The 18,283-nt window shown below is 41.8% G+C and overlaps 1 protein-coding gene across 1 annotated transcript in view; it reads right to left on the reverse strand.

Annotated features, from left to right (window-relative positions):
• The window catches only part of LOC147707493 (CD109 antigen-like), an 899,009-nt gene that overhangs the window by 558,265 nt on the left and 322,461 nt on the right, over positions 1-18,283 (reverse strand). Inside the window, exon 7 of the mRNA XM_086926509.1 lies at positions 14,179-14,263. Within this exon, the coding sequence (XP_086782635.1) occupies positions 14,179-14,263 (85 nt within the window). The remainder of the gene's footprint in view (positions 1-14,178; positions 14,264-18,283) is intronic.

The following is an 18,283-nucleotide window of genomic DNA, read 5'->3' on the forward strand; positions in this document are numbered from 1 at the left end:
TTTGTAAAATACGTGAGGTGGAGCAGGATCTATGGAGAGCCAGATCTGATCTTACTCATCACAGTTTGCACAGTGTTTTTGTTAATTGGAGGAAAGCAAGAGAGGGCATGAATGGTAGGGACCCACAGATGGTCACTTTCATGTCTTATTGATATCCCAGTCCCTTCCTGAAGGGAGCTATATATGTTCATAACTTTTTTTGTGGGAACAAATGGTTATGTTATTACATTTTTCCTCAAAGTACTGTGAGGTGGGATTGTCTTGATTTAAGGTTCTTAAGGATTTCACCACTCTGACCCTGATTAATCTTCTTTTCAGAAAACTTCACCTAGCCTTCTTTAATGTTGTTGTGGTAAAGTCTGATAGCCACCTTATAGCTAGCTTTAAGCTGCAAGTTATAGTCCTTCCTCCATTTCCTATCAAACTTTTTACAAAATGTATTCTTAAGGACGCTAGGTGAGCATTAAACCAGGGTGCCTTTTTAACATTAGTTTTTGACTTAGGAATCGTCTTCGGGATAACCCTGTCTAGCGATTGGCTGATCCAACTTTACCAACTGTTGTATCCTTTATCTACATTTCCCTTTAGGCTTGGAGCCAAAGTTTCCATTATTTCCACTCAAGATTCCATGTTAAGCTTAGCCCAGTTCCTCAACTGATTGTTGGTAGCAGGTTGAATTATATTTTGTTTTTATTGAACACCCTTATTGTCCAATGCAAGCAATATAAGATGGTGATCTGACCATGGCACAGGTACTGGGGGTTATGCTGAGATTGTCAGGTCATTGGAGATTAAAGGGTCAAGTGTGTGTCCTTTGACATGAGTAGCGGAGGTTATAAATTGGGTTAAGTGTAGCCCCTCTTGTTCCTGCAACAGTCTCTTGACATGAGGAAGATTCAGGTCATCCAGGTGAAAATTAAAACCCCCCCAGAATGGTATATGTGCTTTCCTCACTATAAAACTAGCCAAGGTATCTGTCATACTGTCCAGAAAGTCTGCACTAGATACTGATGTTCTATATATTAACAGTCCTGAGAAGGTATATGTTGGGGTAAAAGTGATGGCAAATTGAAAGTTCGCACAATCCGAGATGGGGAGGGGTTCATAACACATTTATATTCCGCTCTTATCAAGATGACCATTCCACCTCCCGCCTTTCCAATGTGATCCTGTCTATATAGCCTAAATTCGGGAGGAGGGCTATTAGAATGTCTGGGTTAGAGCTATTATTAAGCCAGCTTTCCGTAATAAACAAGGCATCAAGGTATTGCCCCTCTGGTGAAAGACGAATTTCTATTTTACGTTTAGGGAGAGAACGCCTGTTAATTAGGCCCAATTTCCATGCATTGATTTCTTGTTGAGGTGTTTGGTTCAGTGTGTTATGCCTATCAGGTATTTTTAAACTCATAGTTTCAATGAGAGCATACCTGAAGTCTCTTCGAAGATATAGACTTGCCATCTGTGGTCGCAACGTGATTCAAACAGTGGTCTAAGTATTAACAGTTGCTCCACTGTACACTGCAACCGTTTCCACGGAATTTAAACAGGGTTCCTGGTCCCTCGTCCTGTTCGGGAGTGGACGGGCACAGAGAGGCTTGCCTTTTGCGCACCCAATGCCGGCATCAACTGCGTGCCCGTTGCCCAGCCGCCATTTAGGCAGAAGGCTTCTGCAAAATAGCATGCCAACCTCTGGCTGCAAAGGGTGCACACTAGGGTAGAAAGGGGTAACACTACCTCTCTACGACTCTATGGTTATTGATCCTGACCTGCCGAGAACTAGGAGAGGCTATTGCTAACTATGCGGTAAGAACTGTTGTACGTTAGAAAGCTAAAAACCTGCCTAATAAAAGATTGCGACACTTTAATGATTTAAAACTCGCCTGCTCAAAAACGTGAAACAATTAGGCATGGCAACTCTAACCACTGCCAAGCGCACCCTATTCGGTGCCTTTTTAAAAGGCACTGCCACCTTTTAAAGTGCACCGCAGGGGGAACAACCACGCTGCCCACCTGCCAGACCATAAACAAGTTGTTATCTGGCAGGCGGGCAGTGCAAGCTTTGTCAATGCGGTGGCCCTGCGGTTTGCACCGCCGCACCACTGCTCTGCCAAAATCTCGTAATAGGGCACTAAGTGCTCTTGTCTGCTTGGCCGGCCATTTTGGCCCGATCAAGCAGTCATGTGCACTTTGCATATTCCCCACCATGCTGTTATGGACATCCTAGTGGGGAACATGCACAGGCTCCCTGTCCCAAACACTGCATTGTAGCATTTTGATTGTCTGAGGGTAGCCTGTGGGCCGGGTGCTACCTGAAGCTTCTTCTGGAATGAACTGGAGAAGAGAAGCAGAGATGGAGAGGTGGCCGAAAAGGTACGTTTTCTTTTTTAATATTTTCAACCCCCGTCACCCTGCCTCACCACCCCTGTTACCTACCAGCCGCCACTGCTGGGGTGGTCTGGTTTGTAAATTGTCCACAATTAGCTCCAATGGTACACAATAGGACAGAACAAAACTAATGTGAGCGCTCTCAGTGTCCATCCGCCACCAGACCTCCAGAAGCAATCACTCAGATTGCTTGGCGGACGGACAAGGGGCCACAACATGGCAGCGGTACCTAGCAGGCACAGCTCATCAGATTACAATACTGGTGTCAGCCAGCCTTTCCATGGCGGTGGAACTGTCATGGAAAGGCTGGCAGAGGCTGGATTCAGGGGCCCGTTCCGGGCCCCCTCTGTGTTGGGGGTGTTTGCACTGGGGGGTACCATTTCCAAGCACTAAGTGACCGGCATTGCCTGCCACTTAGTGCATGGAAATGCCAAGTAGTGCAGGGAAATGCAGTGCATGTCATATTAACATTGCGTATGGTGCTGCAGCCAGCAGCACCGTCCGCAATGTTAAGTGGCCTGGATTCGCCCGCCAATCTAGCGGGCGCATCCTAATTGCAGTGGTGGGACACTGCAACGATTGCGGGCGGACTCAGGTCCACCTGCCATCGTAATGAGCCCCTAAGTGAGCATGATTGACTCATCGAAAAGTGCTATACTGTTTCCACAATCCCTGAAGGGTTGTCATGTTCAATGGTTGCCAGACACTATCCGCTCCATGGCAAGGTTCGGGAGCTTATACTGGCACTTTCAGCTAGCTGGTCTATGGGCTGATATAGCCTATGGGGCTGTCCAGAATCAGTCTAGACACCAATCCCTTAGTTTATGTTGTCCAATAACTGCGCAGATCCTATGTATTTTTAGGAACTACACAACAACATGACCAAAGCCAGTACGACTGATCCTAAACGAAACTGAGATGAAATGCAAAAATGACTTTGCTATAAGTAAAATGCCAACGCACAAGCCTACCACCAAGATATTTGTTGTCACACGCGATCGCCAAGTTCTTTATTGAATCTTCATGGGTATTTGATGGAGACAGACCTACTGGCCAGTGGACAGCCAAATTAAGTACAAAATTGTGCTTAAAACTGAGCGCCTCAGTCTTTTTGGTGTTGCACTTAAGATGGTATAGGCCATCCACCGAAAGACTGCAGAGAGACAGGGTTGAATGGCGTCCTGTTCAGTGGGCATCCCTTTACCAAAAGCTATTTTGATCTGGGGGTCATCCACGTAAAAATGAATGTTAACCCCAAATGATTACACCACCTTAGCCGGGAGACATATAAATATAAAAAATTGGGGGGCTAAGTGCTGAACCCTGAGGATCTTCCACTGAGACCCTTTGACTATCCAAAGAGTAAGGAGGAAGCCAGAGTTTGTGACTTCCTCCTTCAACCATTTCTAAGCCTTAGCCCCAATACCAAACTCCTGAACGTCTCATCAATATGTTTATTTACAAAAAGAGGAAGACATTTTCAATGTATTATATTATGGTATTCTTGGTAACAGAATAAAGTGCAATCAAAAGCATAACAAATATAATTTCACTATACAAGTGTGGTTAAAAGCAAACATGACTCCATATAACCACACAGCTCAATATATGAAGTGCGTATGCGCCTAAATATAAAAAAATTCTTTACCCACCCAATTTCAGATTTGTGCAAAACTTCAAAAGACTTCATCCCTTTGAATATCCAAACATCCTCCTTTATACAGTTCAAATAGCTTTAAAAATAGTTTACAATTGAATCAAAGATATGCTAAGCAGTGAGGACCCTTTTCCTAACAGATCTTAAACATGATGTGGGGCATGGCCAAATAGCACTTGGCTACACATCCTGCCCTGTAATTCAGATCATAGTGTACAAAAATGATCTACCAATCAAAATTGTATTTGGCATACTGAATCTTAAACTCCTATCTAAAAAATATTGAAACACTGTTTGAAAAAGCTAAACGTTTTAGCACTAATTCAGAGGGGGTGGGGGGGGGGCAAATAAACAATTCCAAGCCTCCTCTGCGCTAGTGATATTATACTTTAAAAATACAGGTCTAAATAAGTAACATGGTTAAAATCTTGTACCTAATTTCCACATAAATCACAAATTCTTTCCTCCGTAGGTAATCCCTTCCAGGCCCCCGTTATCATTCGCAAGGGGAGCAGATTCATCTTTAGCAGCAAAATTGTTCTACGCACTTCATGGGGGAGGTTGGGGTTTTTTAAACATACAACACACCCCTATTATATCGTTTCTGAAGTGCCATGAACACAAAGATATATCTCTCTTACGACTGACTTCGTAAATAGTTTTTTTGATTAAAGCTTTCACTGCATATTTTGGTTGGGAACATGTAACACTCCCCTTGATTTCAAATAAGACCAAAGCTTTCCCATAATTTCTAAAAATGACACTTTTCCCTTTCAGACAGTGAAAGATTTCATGTCTTAGTGCAGCCCGAATAGAAGTTGCATTGTTTTCCAATAAGACATTTCCCCTCCTTAAACATGCTGCCATAGCAAACACAAGTCGAGAGAAGCCAAAACTCAAGCCAAAGTGCCGCTATGCTTGCTGCACAATTCAGATTACAGATTTGGCGCCAAATGTGTTTTTTCACTTTTTCAAAAGAAACCCATTGCTGAGCTCGACAGATTCACAAGCATAACTCAACAATGGAGTGATTTTGATTTTATGAACAGATAGAACATGTGCAAAAATGTCTTTGCCCACAGCATTTATACAATCTGCCAAGTGTGGAGGCCTGGGAAATAACTTTACTTCTGTACTGGTCAATGTGGTCACTGCTGGAACACTTACTCGAGAAAATTCTACCCAGATATGTGTATTGCATCACAACCTGAAGTTTATTTTTACCTTAAAACCATGATATTACTGTGTAAAATATTTATTTTTAGGAAGTTATCATCAGAATACTGACCAAGCTCATTAGGTCATCTTTGCAAACCTATTGGAATTAAAACCAGTAGGATGGCATTGTCTGCATAAAGCAGACAGCTCAATTCCACAGGACTTGTTTTGGCAATCACCGATACAGAGCCCAACCCGACTCGGGAGATCATTGATTTACAAGGAAAAGAGGAGAGAGGCTAAAAGACACCCCTGGTTCAACCCATTGTGGGTTTCCACTTTGCTTGACAGACCCTTATTACCACCCATTACAAGCCTCCTGAAAGCATGATAGCAATCTGGCAAGTGAAACCTTGTTGAAAGCAGCAGACAGGTCCAGCAATAACAGGACTGCCCTACTGCCTGCATCTATAGTCCTTTTAATCAGTTCAGAGACCTTCAACAAGGCAGGGTCAGTACTGTACCTTGGCCTAAAGCCTGATTGGCTAGGATGAAGTAGCCTGATGGTCTCGAGTAGTTAAAAAGCTGACGGTTCACACATTTTTCCACTATCTTAGAAGGCTCATGTAGAATGGAAATGGGCATATAGTAGCCTGGAAAATCAAGATCACAAGAGGGACAATGTTAGCCCTCTTCTAGCAGGAAGGCACAGTAGCAGTAACTAACGATGTATTCAGCAGCGTATTCATGATTGGGTTGATGACATCAACTCCCAACACCAAAATAGATGGGGGGGGCACAGATCATCATAGAAACGAGACTTAAGATTTAGAATAGCACATCTAGAATCTTCTAAGGAGATTGTGTTAACTCAAGCAGACAGCAATATGTGGTAGTGGAATGCAGATTAATGTCACCATCATCCACTTCTGCAGTCAAGGTGGCTGATAGACTATTCTGGATGTACAGAATTTGTATGTGAAAAAATGCACTAAGTTGCTTGCACCACTCAACCGATGGAGCCTTACTACTAGGGTAGGCAGCCAGGTCGGCAAAGTCCTATGCAATCTTAAACTTTTCTTTAGATTAATTCCCTGTCCTTTCTATCCAGCCTTCGTAGTACTCTCTCTTTGTGGAGGTTATCATGCCTACATATTTCTTCAAAGCCTTTTTATTCAGTTCTTTGGATTCTGAACTCTAGTTTTTTCCTCAATGTCCTTTCTATTCTTTTGCATATTTTTTTTCTCATGTAGAGGGGCCTCACTGAACCAGGGACTAGAGATATTTTTCCTGCTTGACACAAGAGTTGGGAGAGGAGCACGTTTCTCCCCTGAAGAACTCAGTCAGCATTCATTTTCATGCATATCAGAATCAATGGAGCCCAGAAGAGGTGGTATTTTGTTTATCATAGTGAACTGTAGGTTGTTATGAGAAAGGTCTTTTATGGTGAGGAGTTTCACAATTGCTTGAGGGACCTTGATGGGAAGAAGTCCAATTAAACTGGACTAAATGATGATCCTTCCAGACCAAGGGAGTGGGGTCCAGCATGGATAAATTAAGGTTGGAGAACACTAGGTCAATTTAATGAACCGCACAATGAGTGCCCTTCATGATCCATTGAGAAAGCCCTAGCGTGGACATGATGTGTTTTAGAGCGTCAGTGACTGTTTCAGAAAATATGTCCCAGTTAATATTGAAATGACCGAGAACAATACAGTGGATAAAATGTAAAGAAGCTTGAGAAATAGTTTCATTAAGTGAATTCAAGACGGACCTTGCTGGATGAACCCTACCAACTGTGCATTCAAAAATAGAAACATTTCATGTCCTTCTGCTTCTAGAATGTCAGTGGCTGCAGAAGAGGAACAGTCATAATCCTATTTATATATGATAATGATGATTCAGCCCATCCTGAAGGCCTGGTCTAAATTCAGCATTTCAATCCAATTGATATCATTTTGAATGGTTGTTTTACCACAGTTTAAAACAGGCTGAACAAAAATTGAAGAACAGTGAACACTGTTCATTTTCCACAAAGATGATAGCATAAGCACCTCTTCTTTTAATATAAAATCACAATATTGGCTGCATCACTTTTAATGATTATATTGTTTTATTGTATGCTATGGTTTTTATTACCTATGGTAGGTGCCATACAAGAAATACATGTTTAAAAAGGGGAGTCTACAGAAGATCCTACAGGTAATTATATATGTGAGTGTATTATTGCTAAGCCCAAACTAATTATTTTCTCACTCACTTTTGAAGAGAATTTTATGGGAATTTAGTTAGAGATAGTCCAATAAAGCTGGACAATTTCTTTAAAAAAAATATCCCTCTCAGTCCTTCAATGTGTTAGTTGAGTCAGGTGATATGGTTGGATTGACCCTACGCCAACAGCGTCAATTCACAGTACAGTAATCTACTAAGCACCCTCTTTAGAACCATTAACTAACTACTTTCCACAACCCTTCTCTTTAATGTAAGGAGCTGAACATCATTTACTAAATACATTTTCATCTGCAGAGTTAACTATTGCATACTTTTCAAAAAAAGTATTCTCATATTTGTGGCTCTAATCAAATATAATAAATGACCAAGTAAGAGGGTTTCTTATATTTATGTTATTCTCTTTTCAAAACTGTGATTTTTTTTAACTAACCAAACCAGGTATTCTATTGAAAGATTAACAGCTGCAGGTTCTCTCATTACAAATGTATTTTGAACTAATTTAAATGAGTTATTGGACTTCTTAACAACATCATTATATCAAGGTAGAACACAACTGGTTTCTACTTAACTTCCAGGTCCACTCTGTTAAAGACAAACCACTCCTAAACAAATAGGACATTTAGAGGATCAGAGCCAAGTTGGAGGTAGGTTAAGTGCGCTAGTATGTAGCTGATAAATATCGGTCACAGACTTGACATAACAGAGAGTTAAAAAGAGAGGTGTAAGTTTGCTAAGTGATACAAGATTCAAATGTTTGATAGTATGTGTGAATCCCAAAAAATCTGGGAGATCGTGCTTTTGCAAGTAATCACAAATGAATTCTGTGCATGCATTGGACTCATTTCTCCACTTTAATATTTATGTGACCATCTCACCATGCCCACAACACTTAATTCATCACCCAGTAGGATGGTGAGGTTACAAAGGCTACATCGTTCCATCTTTGACTGGAGCAAGTTGTAGAGTATATAAGTGATCACTGGATGAAACAGAATGCTGGTAAAATGAAGAACATGGCGGTGGTTGAAGTTGTAAACCACTGGGCCAAACAGTACTTGCATATTGAGATGGGTCTTTTTTAATTTCTTTTTATTGATTTTAATACATTATATCAGGGAAGGCTCATTCATTACAAGATACAATACCAACTCATGAACTGAAAGGCAATTGCTATAACCCAATTTCAATCCCAATCAATTTATTATAATACAATTCTCTAAACCCCCATACATTCAAACCAATATAATGTCTGTACAAATCTTCCTTGTTCATCTAAGTCAACATCATAGTGCAAAAAGCGACAAATTCAGATCCTAACTCTAATAGTGACCATGCCCCACATTAGACTCTTTTTAAATACTTATACATTCCCTGGAAGACACCATCAGAGTTTCTCTTATTTCTATCTCTCATATATAGAGCTTAAGGTGACCGTACCTCCCATATCCTGAGATACTTATATATATCTTGATAGTTAATTTCGTCCAAGTGCTTTAGAATCAATAAAGTGACAGTGCTTTTTTTGCCCTTCCCTTCTCTCCCTTAAATAGTTAATTAAAAACAGCATGATCTCTGCTACTCCCATGTCCAGGATTTTCATTTCCTAAAGTACTGAGGCATGCAATTGACTTTGGCATGATACCATGATTCCCTCTGACTAACCTTCTGCATTTTACCTTCCCAGTCACCGCTCCTGGGGCATTGGAGCATTTCCAATAAGAAGTAATCAGAGAGAGAGCCAAAAGCATGGCTATAAATATAAAGAGCACTGTTCTCTCAACATCTGCTAATCTGATAAGAGCGATCCTTAACAGGGGGCATTTTCAATCCAATTCTATTTCTTACTAACTGGAACATCCCTCTCCAAAAAGACTCTATACATGACAGGACAGGAACATGTGGTCCCTTCCTGATCACATTTCGGGCAGTTTATTGATACTGCAACTTTTGTTTATAAAATGAGGTGTAAAATACAGCATGCCACCTTTAAAGAAGGCAATAGGATGAAAATTGGCCCTCTAAGCCTTGAACGACTGACATTGAAATACCTTTTTTATTGCTTTTCATTATAATTTACTCCAGTATTCCTTTGCCATTTTCCCCATATCTTCTCAACATTCTCTTCCAATCCCGAATCCAAGTACAGTCCTTTATACAAATAACTCAAAGTTGTTTTTACTTTATGTTCCCTAAACATTCGTCTGACTTGATTCCATTATGAATCAATATCCACAAAGTTTGTTCCTGAAAACAAGGCTGGGGGAGATTTTAATGTAGCACAATAATACAAAATTCCTACCTTAAAAATGGATGAATCTGCCAATTTACTTATAATAGCTTTAACATGCTAGGAGAGAGAAATCTGCAATATCTCAGTGGAGTCTCGGCATTAACAGTGGGAATTCTACATTGTCTTTTAAAAACCAGATGAAGTTTAATGATTTGCATCTTACTTGGTTAGATGATTTTTCTGGACTACATTAGGACCTGAGTCTCTAAGGCGGAACTATTGAAACAGTGAGATCGGGCATGTCCAGCTTCAATTACCTATTCTAACAATTTCGAAATTCATTCAGTTTAAAGCTGGTTTTACCTTGTCAAATTAAATTCAGATCAGTCAATGGGGGACAGAATGTTTTGGGGAGGTCAATCTGTACCAAATAAGACTGGGATTTGAGCTGAATTACATTAAATTTGGACTATGGGTAGCATATTACTTGATTAGCATTTCATTGTGGTTTGGTGTGAATAAGTTCAGAACCTTTTGAGACATCTGCAATATAGAAAGTATTATGTGGCATTTGAAGTGTTACTCCTTTGTGCACATCCACTACTATATTTGCTTTTCATACTCTAGGATGGGCCTATCTCCTGTTGGTGCTGGAAAGCTAGGGGCTAGGTCCTGAGTTCCTGGGCTGGATCAAATTGCTGTACATGGCCCCCCACAATACAGAGTAAAGACGGGTCACCAGCTCTCGTGTAAGCTCGCAATAGTACAGGGCACTGGACAGGGTTGCTCCATATCACCCATTATATTTGCCCTAGCGATGGAACCACCAGTATGCCTGCTGAGGACACGAGGCCCAGATTGGGGTGTGCACATGGGGATAGATTGGCATATAATATCCCTGTACACAGTTGACGCCCATATATACATCAGAAATCACCGACATTTAATGCTGGGTTTGTTCAAACTTCTGGAGCAATTTGGGAAAATCACTAGCCTCAAGATCAATTGAGATAAATCTTGCTTGTTTCCCTTGTAGAACAAACAGAATGGGCGGGGTTACAGACCGAGCATCTACCCTGGAGTATGGAAAAAGTTTGCTACCTTGGGGTCAGTGTCTATCATTTGGACAGCGGCATGCCAATCCCTGGCCTTCTGGTTCTGCCTCGTTTCCTGTACCTATTCATGGCCGCTACCAATAGTGATTCCGAACTACAATAAGAGAGTTAGGATATATTGCTATCGCCCTTCTACCTCAGAATAAATTATCTGAGTAGTGCTAACCAAACAAGTGAGAGAATGTGTAGAAATAAAAAAAATAAAAAAATGTGTCATGTTATGACTATCAACAATTTTATTTAGAGTCCAACTCACATTAGTTAAAATAGGTGAAAAAGGACTTTCTCAGTGGTTCCGTTAATGAAAACCAAAAGTCCTTAATAAAATGGTCAACGTGTTTCTGCCATGAGCCCAAAAAATCGCTCTGCATTCATCAGGACCTACTAAACAATCTCCCGTCTGTGTGCACGCGCTAAGGCGCACCCGTCCGTGAAGATATCAATGTGAAAAAGTGATAAATAGTTATTTCATTACTCACGGTATTACCCGTGGGGGCATTCACAGTATTTACTGGGGCCCGATTTATCCCAAAGGTTGAGTCAACACTCCATGGGTAACCACGGCAGAGGTAATCTTCACGCCACGCTACTATTCAGCCGGCGGCTCCCTGTAGCAAACCTATTTCGTTCACTTCCGTGGCCCGGATGCGAACGAAATAGGTTTGCTGCAGGGAGCCGCCGGGATAAAGTCCTTTTTCGCCTATTTTAACTAATGTGAGTTGGACTCTAAATAAAATTGTTGATAGTCACAACTCGACACATTTTTAAATTTTTTTAATTTCTACACATTCTCTCACTTGTTTGGTTAGCACTACTCAACACACACTAAACCCGCTCGGCTGTAAGCAGGCGTAGTAGCACACTGGGAGGACATTCGGTCCTTCCAGTGAGAACCCAATGATGCAGCATGTCACCACCAGGTGGTGAGTGAGGGTTCTTTTTATCACTAACTGTGTGTTTTATCAATTCACTGGGTTTAGTTCCTTGTTTAGCTATTTTGACTGAGTACCTCTTGGCACTCAATTGCATCGCTCTTTTGTTGTTATTATATCGCTACCAATAGTGCCCATGTGTTCATTCTTTAAAGAGTTACGGGGTCTCTTGTCGGAACTGGTTTGGGGAGGAGGGTTGTCAAAGAGTTTCAACAGCCATGCACCAGAGTCACTTGACGGCACAGATTCTGGGTGTGCAGGATCTTAAACTTGATTATGCTGCGGCCCAACTGCATTGGCCAATGAAATGGTTGGCTGACAATATGATGGTTGAGAGTAAGGCTATTTGAGGCTAGCTGCGGGGAACTAAGATATTGGATTGGTTGCTGGATAGGCGCAGCACACAGCGAGGACTTGGGTTAGCGTGCGTAGGAAGACTCTTCTGGAACAGATATATTCAATCCCGGCACCACTGGGCACTGTAATCCCGCAGTAGTGACTCTGGAGTGTACCAAGTGTGAGAACCCTGTTAGCAACACATGACCCCACACCATTACGGGAGACCAAGCTTAGCAGGGTGGAAGACCTATATGCAGAGGGGTTCTCAGTCCCTTCCCTGACTTGCAGGCTTCTCAGGGCCTGGGAGCGGGCCTTTCTCTGGCACATAATATGTTTATTTGGAGGAGCGTGACACTTGGAGGATGGGGTAGCAGGAACCAGTAAATCATGAGGAGCTCTAATGTGTCCTTACCCACGGGATGGGCAGAAAAGCTGTAACCATGTTATATGGGGCACTGTCAAATGCACCTAATACACAGCCCTTGCACAGCAAGACTAAATGGGAGGAGGATATGGGAGTAGTTTTCTCCACCAAGCAGTGAGAGATGGCACTTGGGTGTGTTAAGTGATTGTGGCACATTAATACCGGCCTGGAGTTCATTCAATTTAACTACCTACACAGGGCCTACCTCACCAAGTGAATAAGATGTTCCAACGCTTGTCTACTGAATGCCTGTGCTGCAGAAACCCTGACACAACGTTTCTCCACATGGTGTGGGGGTTCCATGGTGCTGGCACTGATGTAGGTGAAAGTAATGGAGGTTATATCTCAAGTAGTTGGGACACCGTTGGCCTCCAACGGTGTCTATTGGGGGTAACTGTTAAGACAAAAAAAGGCATTTCATGAAGTTCGTGGATTTAGACATGATTTTATTTAAACGCCAGATAACAATGTCTTGGAAGTCGGCCACAAATGGGCAGTGGCGGAGGATGATGTCATGCACCAGGATGTTCACAGGCGAGGCGAACGAGATTGGCGCTGCCACGTTGTGGCATAAGTATGTACTAAAGCTACAGAACAGACATGGTGCCCCAGATGCTGGGGGCCAGTTCTAGGCAGAGGGTAGAGCATCCAGTTATTGGTGAAGCCTTTGGGACCCCTAGTCACCGCCTCCCTTTCCACCACTCTGACGCAAGCCCAGGGCCATTGTCAAATTGGTATGGTCCCCCGGCAACAGTGATGTTGCTCCAACTGCAAAAGTTCTTTGCTGAGGTTGTATTATCGTTAATATGTCTGGATGTCTTTCACGACCCCCAAAGGTACCTGGACTCTTGCAGGGCAACCTAGTTGACGTTTATTGGTATAGTCAGGCCTAGCCGATAAGCGAGTTGTGTGCCACTGTTTCTCGATGCATGCCATGTAACGTTTTATGTTACGGTGAAAACTCTTAGTTTTTTTATGGTGATGTTCTATCCATGAAAATGCAATAAAGAAATATTATACAAAAATGCACCAATATGTTTGAGCATAGTTGAACATGTAGTTTTAGAAGGGGTTGAGACACAAACTGATTTTCGTGACAAAGATTTTGCACTGGCCACCATTAGTCAGTGCAAGGAGTTCAACAACCATTTGCATATCTTGACTGTTCTTCGAGGCCACATAAGGGGAAAGGCAACACTCCTTAACCCTGGGATTTAGGTGACATCCCAGAACTGTGAAACGTGTTTTCTATTTGCATAAAAGGTTACATTAGCATGCTGCGTTTAAGAACCAAAAACAGGTTAAAAAACTGCCAAAAAAAAAGAAAGCAGAACATAACCTATTTAACATAAAACAGAAAGATCTCGCGAAGTTATGTTCGTATGATGGCTGTGTGCAATACATCTTTGCATACCCTTCTGCACATGGCCAAAGGGAAATGGGGGTTGGGATCAGGGCATGGCTAGAGGGAAAGCTGGGGGTACCAAGAGCCCGCTAAAAACTGTCAGAAACAGGGAGACTCAATTTCTCTGGGTTCAGGGCTCGCCACTGCTCACCATTTCAGTAGTTTCTAGGTTTTGTAACGTCACCATAATGTTACAATTTAACCATGAGGAATTTGTTTTAATCCAGTAAGGAATGTGTGTGCCCCCAAACTACAGACGCACACATTGACACTCATGTTAGGTGTGCAATTAAATATTTACTTTGCAGTGATGGTCCCCGTTAATTCACGTTTGTTCACCGAAAGATGAGAGGATGTTGATAAAATAACTTCAAACTTTGGCAACACTGAAAAAGATCAAACAGAAATGAAAATATATATACATTTCGCATTTAAAAAGATAGTTATGTTCATTTAACATTTTGTAGCTAAATCATTGTTCAACGTTATTACAAAATATGGGCAGGAAAAAAAGGATTGCTTAAAACAGAAATAAAGTAAAGATGCACAGAGTAATTAAGGTGAACACCATCTGTGAAAACTGTGAAAAACGACAGCATGAAAACAAGCAAAACAATTTTAACTCAGAAAGGAGAATATTTGAAGACAGTACATGGATTGGGGGGATATACACTTCCTTCCTAGAACGCCAGGTATTAGATGTAATGCAAATAAACTACTAGGTGTGGTAGAGAGGTACTTTTCATATTTTGTACTGGGCTAGGTCACCGTGGTCTATTGAAATATTTTATATAAAAGTCTTTCTACTCTGCAGATCTATTAATTTATATTGACATTTTAAAATCCTTTGGTCAGAAGTCTTTCTCATTTATCAATGACAATTTTCTTGCTTCACACCCCTTACATCTTTGTAGGTTTTCAGGTACTACATTTTTCTTATTCGATTTTATGTATAACACCATTCTCCAGCTATATGTGCATGTCATTAATATCTATGATATACTTGCCCATAATATTTTATGAAGGGCGGAACTTTGTGTAACCACGGCAAATGTATGAAAACGGGTTCTAAAAGTGTGAGGGAGAGAACGTAGGGGCTGATTAAGAGTTTGGCGGTCCATGGACAGCCAGACTCGCAGTGGCAGTGGTCCGACCGCCGGATTACAACTTTCTGCTTCGTTCCAGCGATGGACCACCGGTGATCTTCTGCACTGCTACTCTGAAAACGCCTGCCTAAACCAGGTGGGTTGACTTTTTTGTCCGCTCCGATTTTTGACATTAAACAGCAGTGAGGCGCGGCGCTCTTGAAGTTGGGGGTCACTGTCTCTCTTCGGGAATCCGCAACCCTGTGTATCCGAATGGAGGGCCATACGTTTTTTTTTGTCATGAAGGTTCAAAGTGGCAGCACATCAACTAAGCCGCTTAGGCTGTGATTTAAGCTTTTAACATTTATTGTGGATCCCCCTTTCCCCTTTAGTATAAGGGTCTCTCTTTGGGATGGTTTTCATTGGTTACTGACTTGACCTTTGAAGGAGGGGGAATGGGTCTTTGATGTTTGGATTTTTTCTTTGGGGCTGAGGGGAGGGGTAAGAGGGCAACAGTAACTGTCTCTTCCCCTGTGTTTCTCCTTTTCTGTTGTTCCTATGCGAATATCATCTTTTTTCTCATGCTTTATAGTTTCACTTGGGTTTTTCGTACTCTTATCTTTTTTCATTTCTTATAGCTTTTTTGGATGGCAGCTACATCTTAGTGCATTCGAGGGGGGGGTCTAGACCAAGGTTGACCTGTGCTAGGGAGCATAGTTTTATGCTTGCCCGGGGGCATAGGGGGGAGAGAGAGAGTGTTGGGTCTTTTCCTTTTAGGGCATTGCTCAGAGGAGGAGGGTTGGGTCACCATCATGGGAACCACCAGGAGTGTAGGGTGGCGGAAGTTGGGGTTTCCAGGAGGCATTAACTTGGGTTGGGTTGTGAAGACACAGTGTTTTGGGTGGAAGCAATGAAAATTCTAGATTGAGTAACCTGGAGTGCAGGGGAACAAAGGTGTTTATCAGTACCTAGCAATTTCTTCATGGGGTGTGATTGCAGAAAAAGCTATGGATGAGGGTATCTCGCAGAGTCTGAGTATCAATGAGAGTGACTGGCGATAGCAGGTGTCCTGGCCAGCAATTGCATATTCTGTTGTGGAACCTTAATGGAATGAAGTCACCACACAAGCAGTAGATGGTAAGGGAGGAGTTGAACACACTCAAGCCACAAATTATCTGTCTCCAGGAGACCACCTTGCCCAGGCAAAAGGTTTGCTGCTAAAGGACCTAGGCTATAGAGTACTGTCCACTTCATGTTTTATCTCTGCACAGAGGGGTGTTGAGTTACTGGCTCGGGATGGTAAATAGGGAGTGTAAGGCCAAAGGGTAGATACGGGGGGGGAGGGGTGGGGGTTGATTGCTCATGCGGACTATCCAAAGGACAGAATTTGCTTTAACATCTGTGCTGTCTATGGTCTGAATATGGACAATATGAGGACCGTAGTTTTTTTGTTGCCTGAGCTCCACCTTTGAATGCCAACCTTTAACGAATGTGGTGGCATGACGCTATGCCTTTATAGAGATTCTTTGTCTCAGATTTAGGCCCCACATTCTAGTGGAGTTTTCTTGGGCAAATATAGACGTAGGGGGGCATTACACCAGTTCATCTCCTCATACGCATTGATTGACCGTTGTCGCTTTGTGGGACCTAAGGAACCAGGCTTCACGCTCCAAACAAATTTCCTTAAAAATAAGGCAATTTTGAAATAATGAAATGTTACAAAAATGATGGAAATTTATAGAATAGAGCAAAAAACAGCCATTCCGGTGTGGTTGGCTAGGCCATAGACAGCGTCCATGGCTGACTGATGATAGGGAGGGAGAGGTTGAATACTGGCTATTGGGTCTGTGCAGTCATGTTTTATGGAGGAACAGAGCTATTACACTCATTCCACCTGACTCCTGTTTCGGTGAGGTCAGCAAAGGATCAGTGGTTCATTCCAATAGAAGGTTATACCTTTACATTTGGAAACTAATTGGAGGTCGAAAATCATTAGTCGGTAAGGATGGTAGTCAAGGTTGACCAGGCTCCACAAGACTGAATACATCTTTTTTAGGGATCTGTGATAGCTTCTACATTGTGTTGAAAATATGCAAAAAAACGAAATCATTAAAAATATATCCTCTGCAGATACATTTTCTTCTGGTAAGTTTGGCATCTTGTTACTGTCACCAGAGATCAGAATTCTCAAAGTTCCATATTTTCTAAAAAAGTTTCAAACATCTTCCCCGGTTTTGTTACAAGTGTCCCTACTCTATGAGGCGAGGCTTCATTGACACAAAGGACATATACATCTAAGAAATACCAAGAAAAACAGCCTTTTGCCACTTCCATTTGCCAGAAGTGGAGCTAAAAGTCCAATCACCATGGGTTGTTTTCATTTTCTTCCAAGTAGATGCAGCTGTCGCTCTACCTAGAATCCTCCACATTTTTCTAGCCTTAGGAGAACATTTCTGTAACAAGCAGGGTCACTATAGTCATGATGTGAAAACCTTTGTAACTGAAGGTCAGAATGCAGCTAGTCCTTTACCAGGAAGATGGGAATTTCTCTACTCTCTTTTCAATCCTGTTCAGCTTTCTCTCACAACTTCTTTCAAAGACAGCACACTCCAGTTCCAATTGGATCAAAATAAAATACCACACTTTGTTAGGCATTGCTCTAGAGTGGGTCAATTGCTCACCTCTTCCTTGAGAAAATAAGGTGTAAGACAACAGCATTTTCTTGTCAAAGAGAAAACGGTTCAACCAACTGGATTGAAGGGATTAGCTAATGGAAGTGTGTGATTAAAAGTTAATGAAAAAGTGTGCTACTATTACAAAGGGCTTTTGGCATTTTATGTTCCATTAAATGAAATGTGTTCATTGGTTTCTATTTCATTTAATATTCTATAGATGGCGAGAATTACATCCTTAGCTATTTCTGAATGGACTTTAGCATAAATTGTTTTTTGTAAAAATATAAGTTTAAAGCTGCCACTCGCTAGGAGTATAGGAGCTGAGGACGTTTGTCTTTCGGTAGCATGTACAGCCCATGATGCAGGTTTTGCCCCACATGTGCATGTGGAAAACCTGTGTTAGCTGCGCAGATGTGGGATTGTTTCTTTTAATAGCCGGCACTATAGGTGTAACATCACGGCTGAGTTACAAAAAAGGTTTCAAGTGTACCAACTTAACTGTAAAAACTGTTTTCATGTTGATGGAGGGGTAGAAGCATGATTTAAATGGTATAGCAGGTGCAGTAGCAGCAGGACCAGAAGTTGTCAGAGCTCCTCTAAACATATAATATTGCTACATTAAACTACTAAGCAGGCAGTCACAACT

Source organism: Lissotriton vulgaris, chromosome 6 (assembly GCF_964263255.1).
Source record: "Lissotriton vulgaris chromosome 6, aLisVul1.2, whole genome shotgun sequence".
Lineage (NCBI taxonomy): Eukaryota > Metazoa > Chordata > Amphibia > Caudata > Salamandridae > Lissotriton > Lissotriton vulgaris.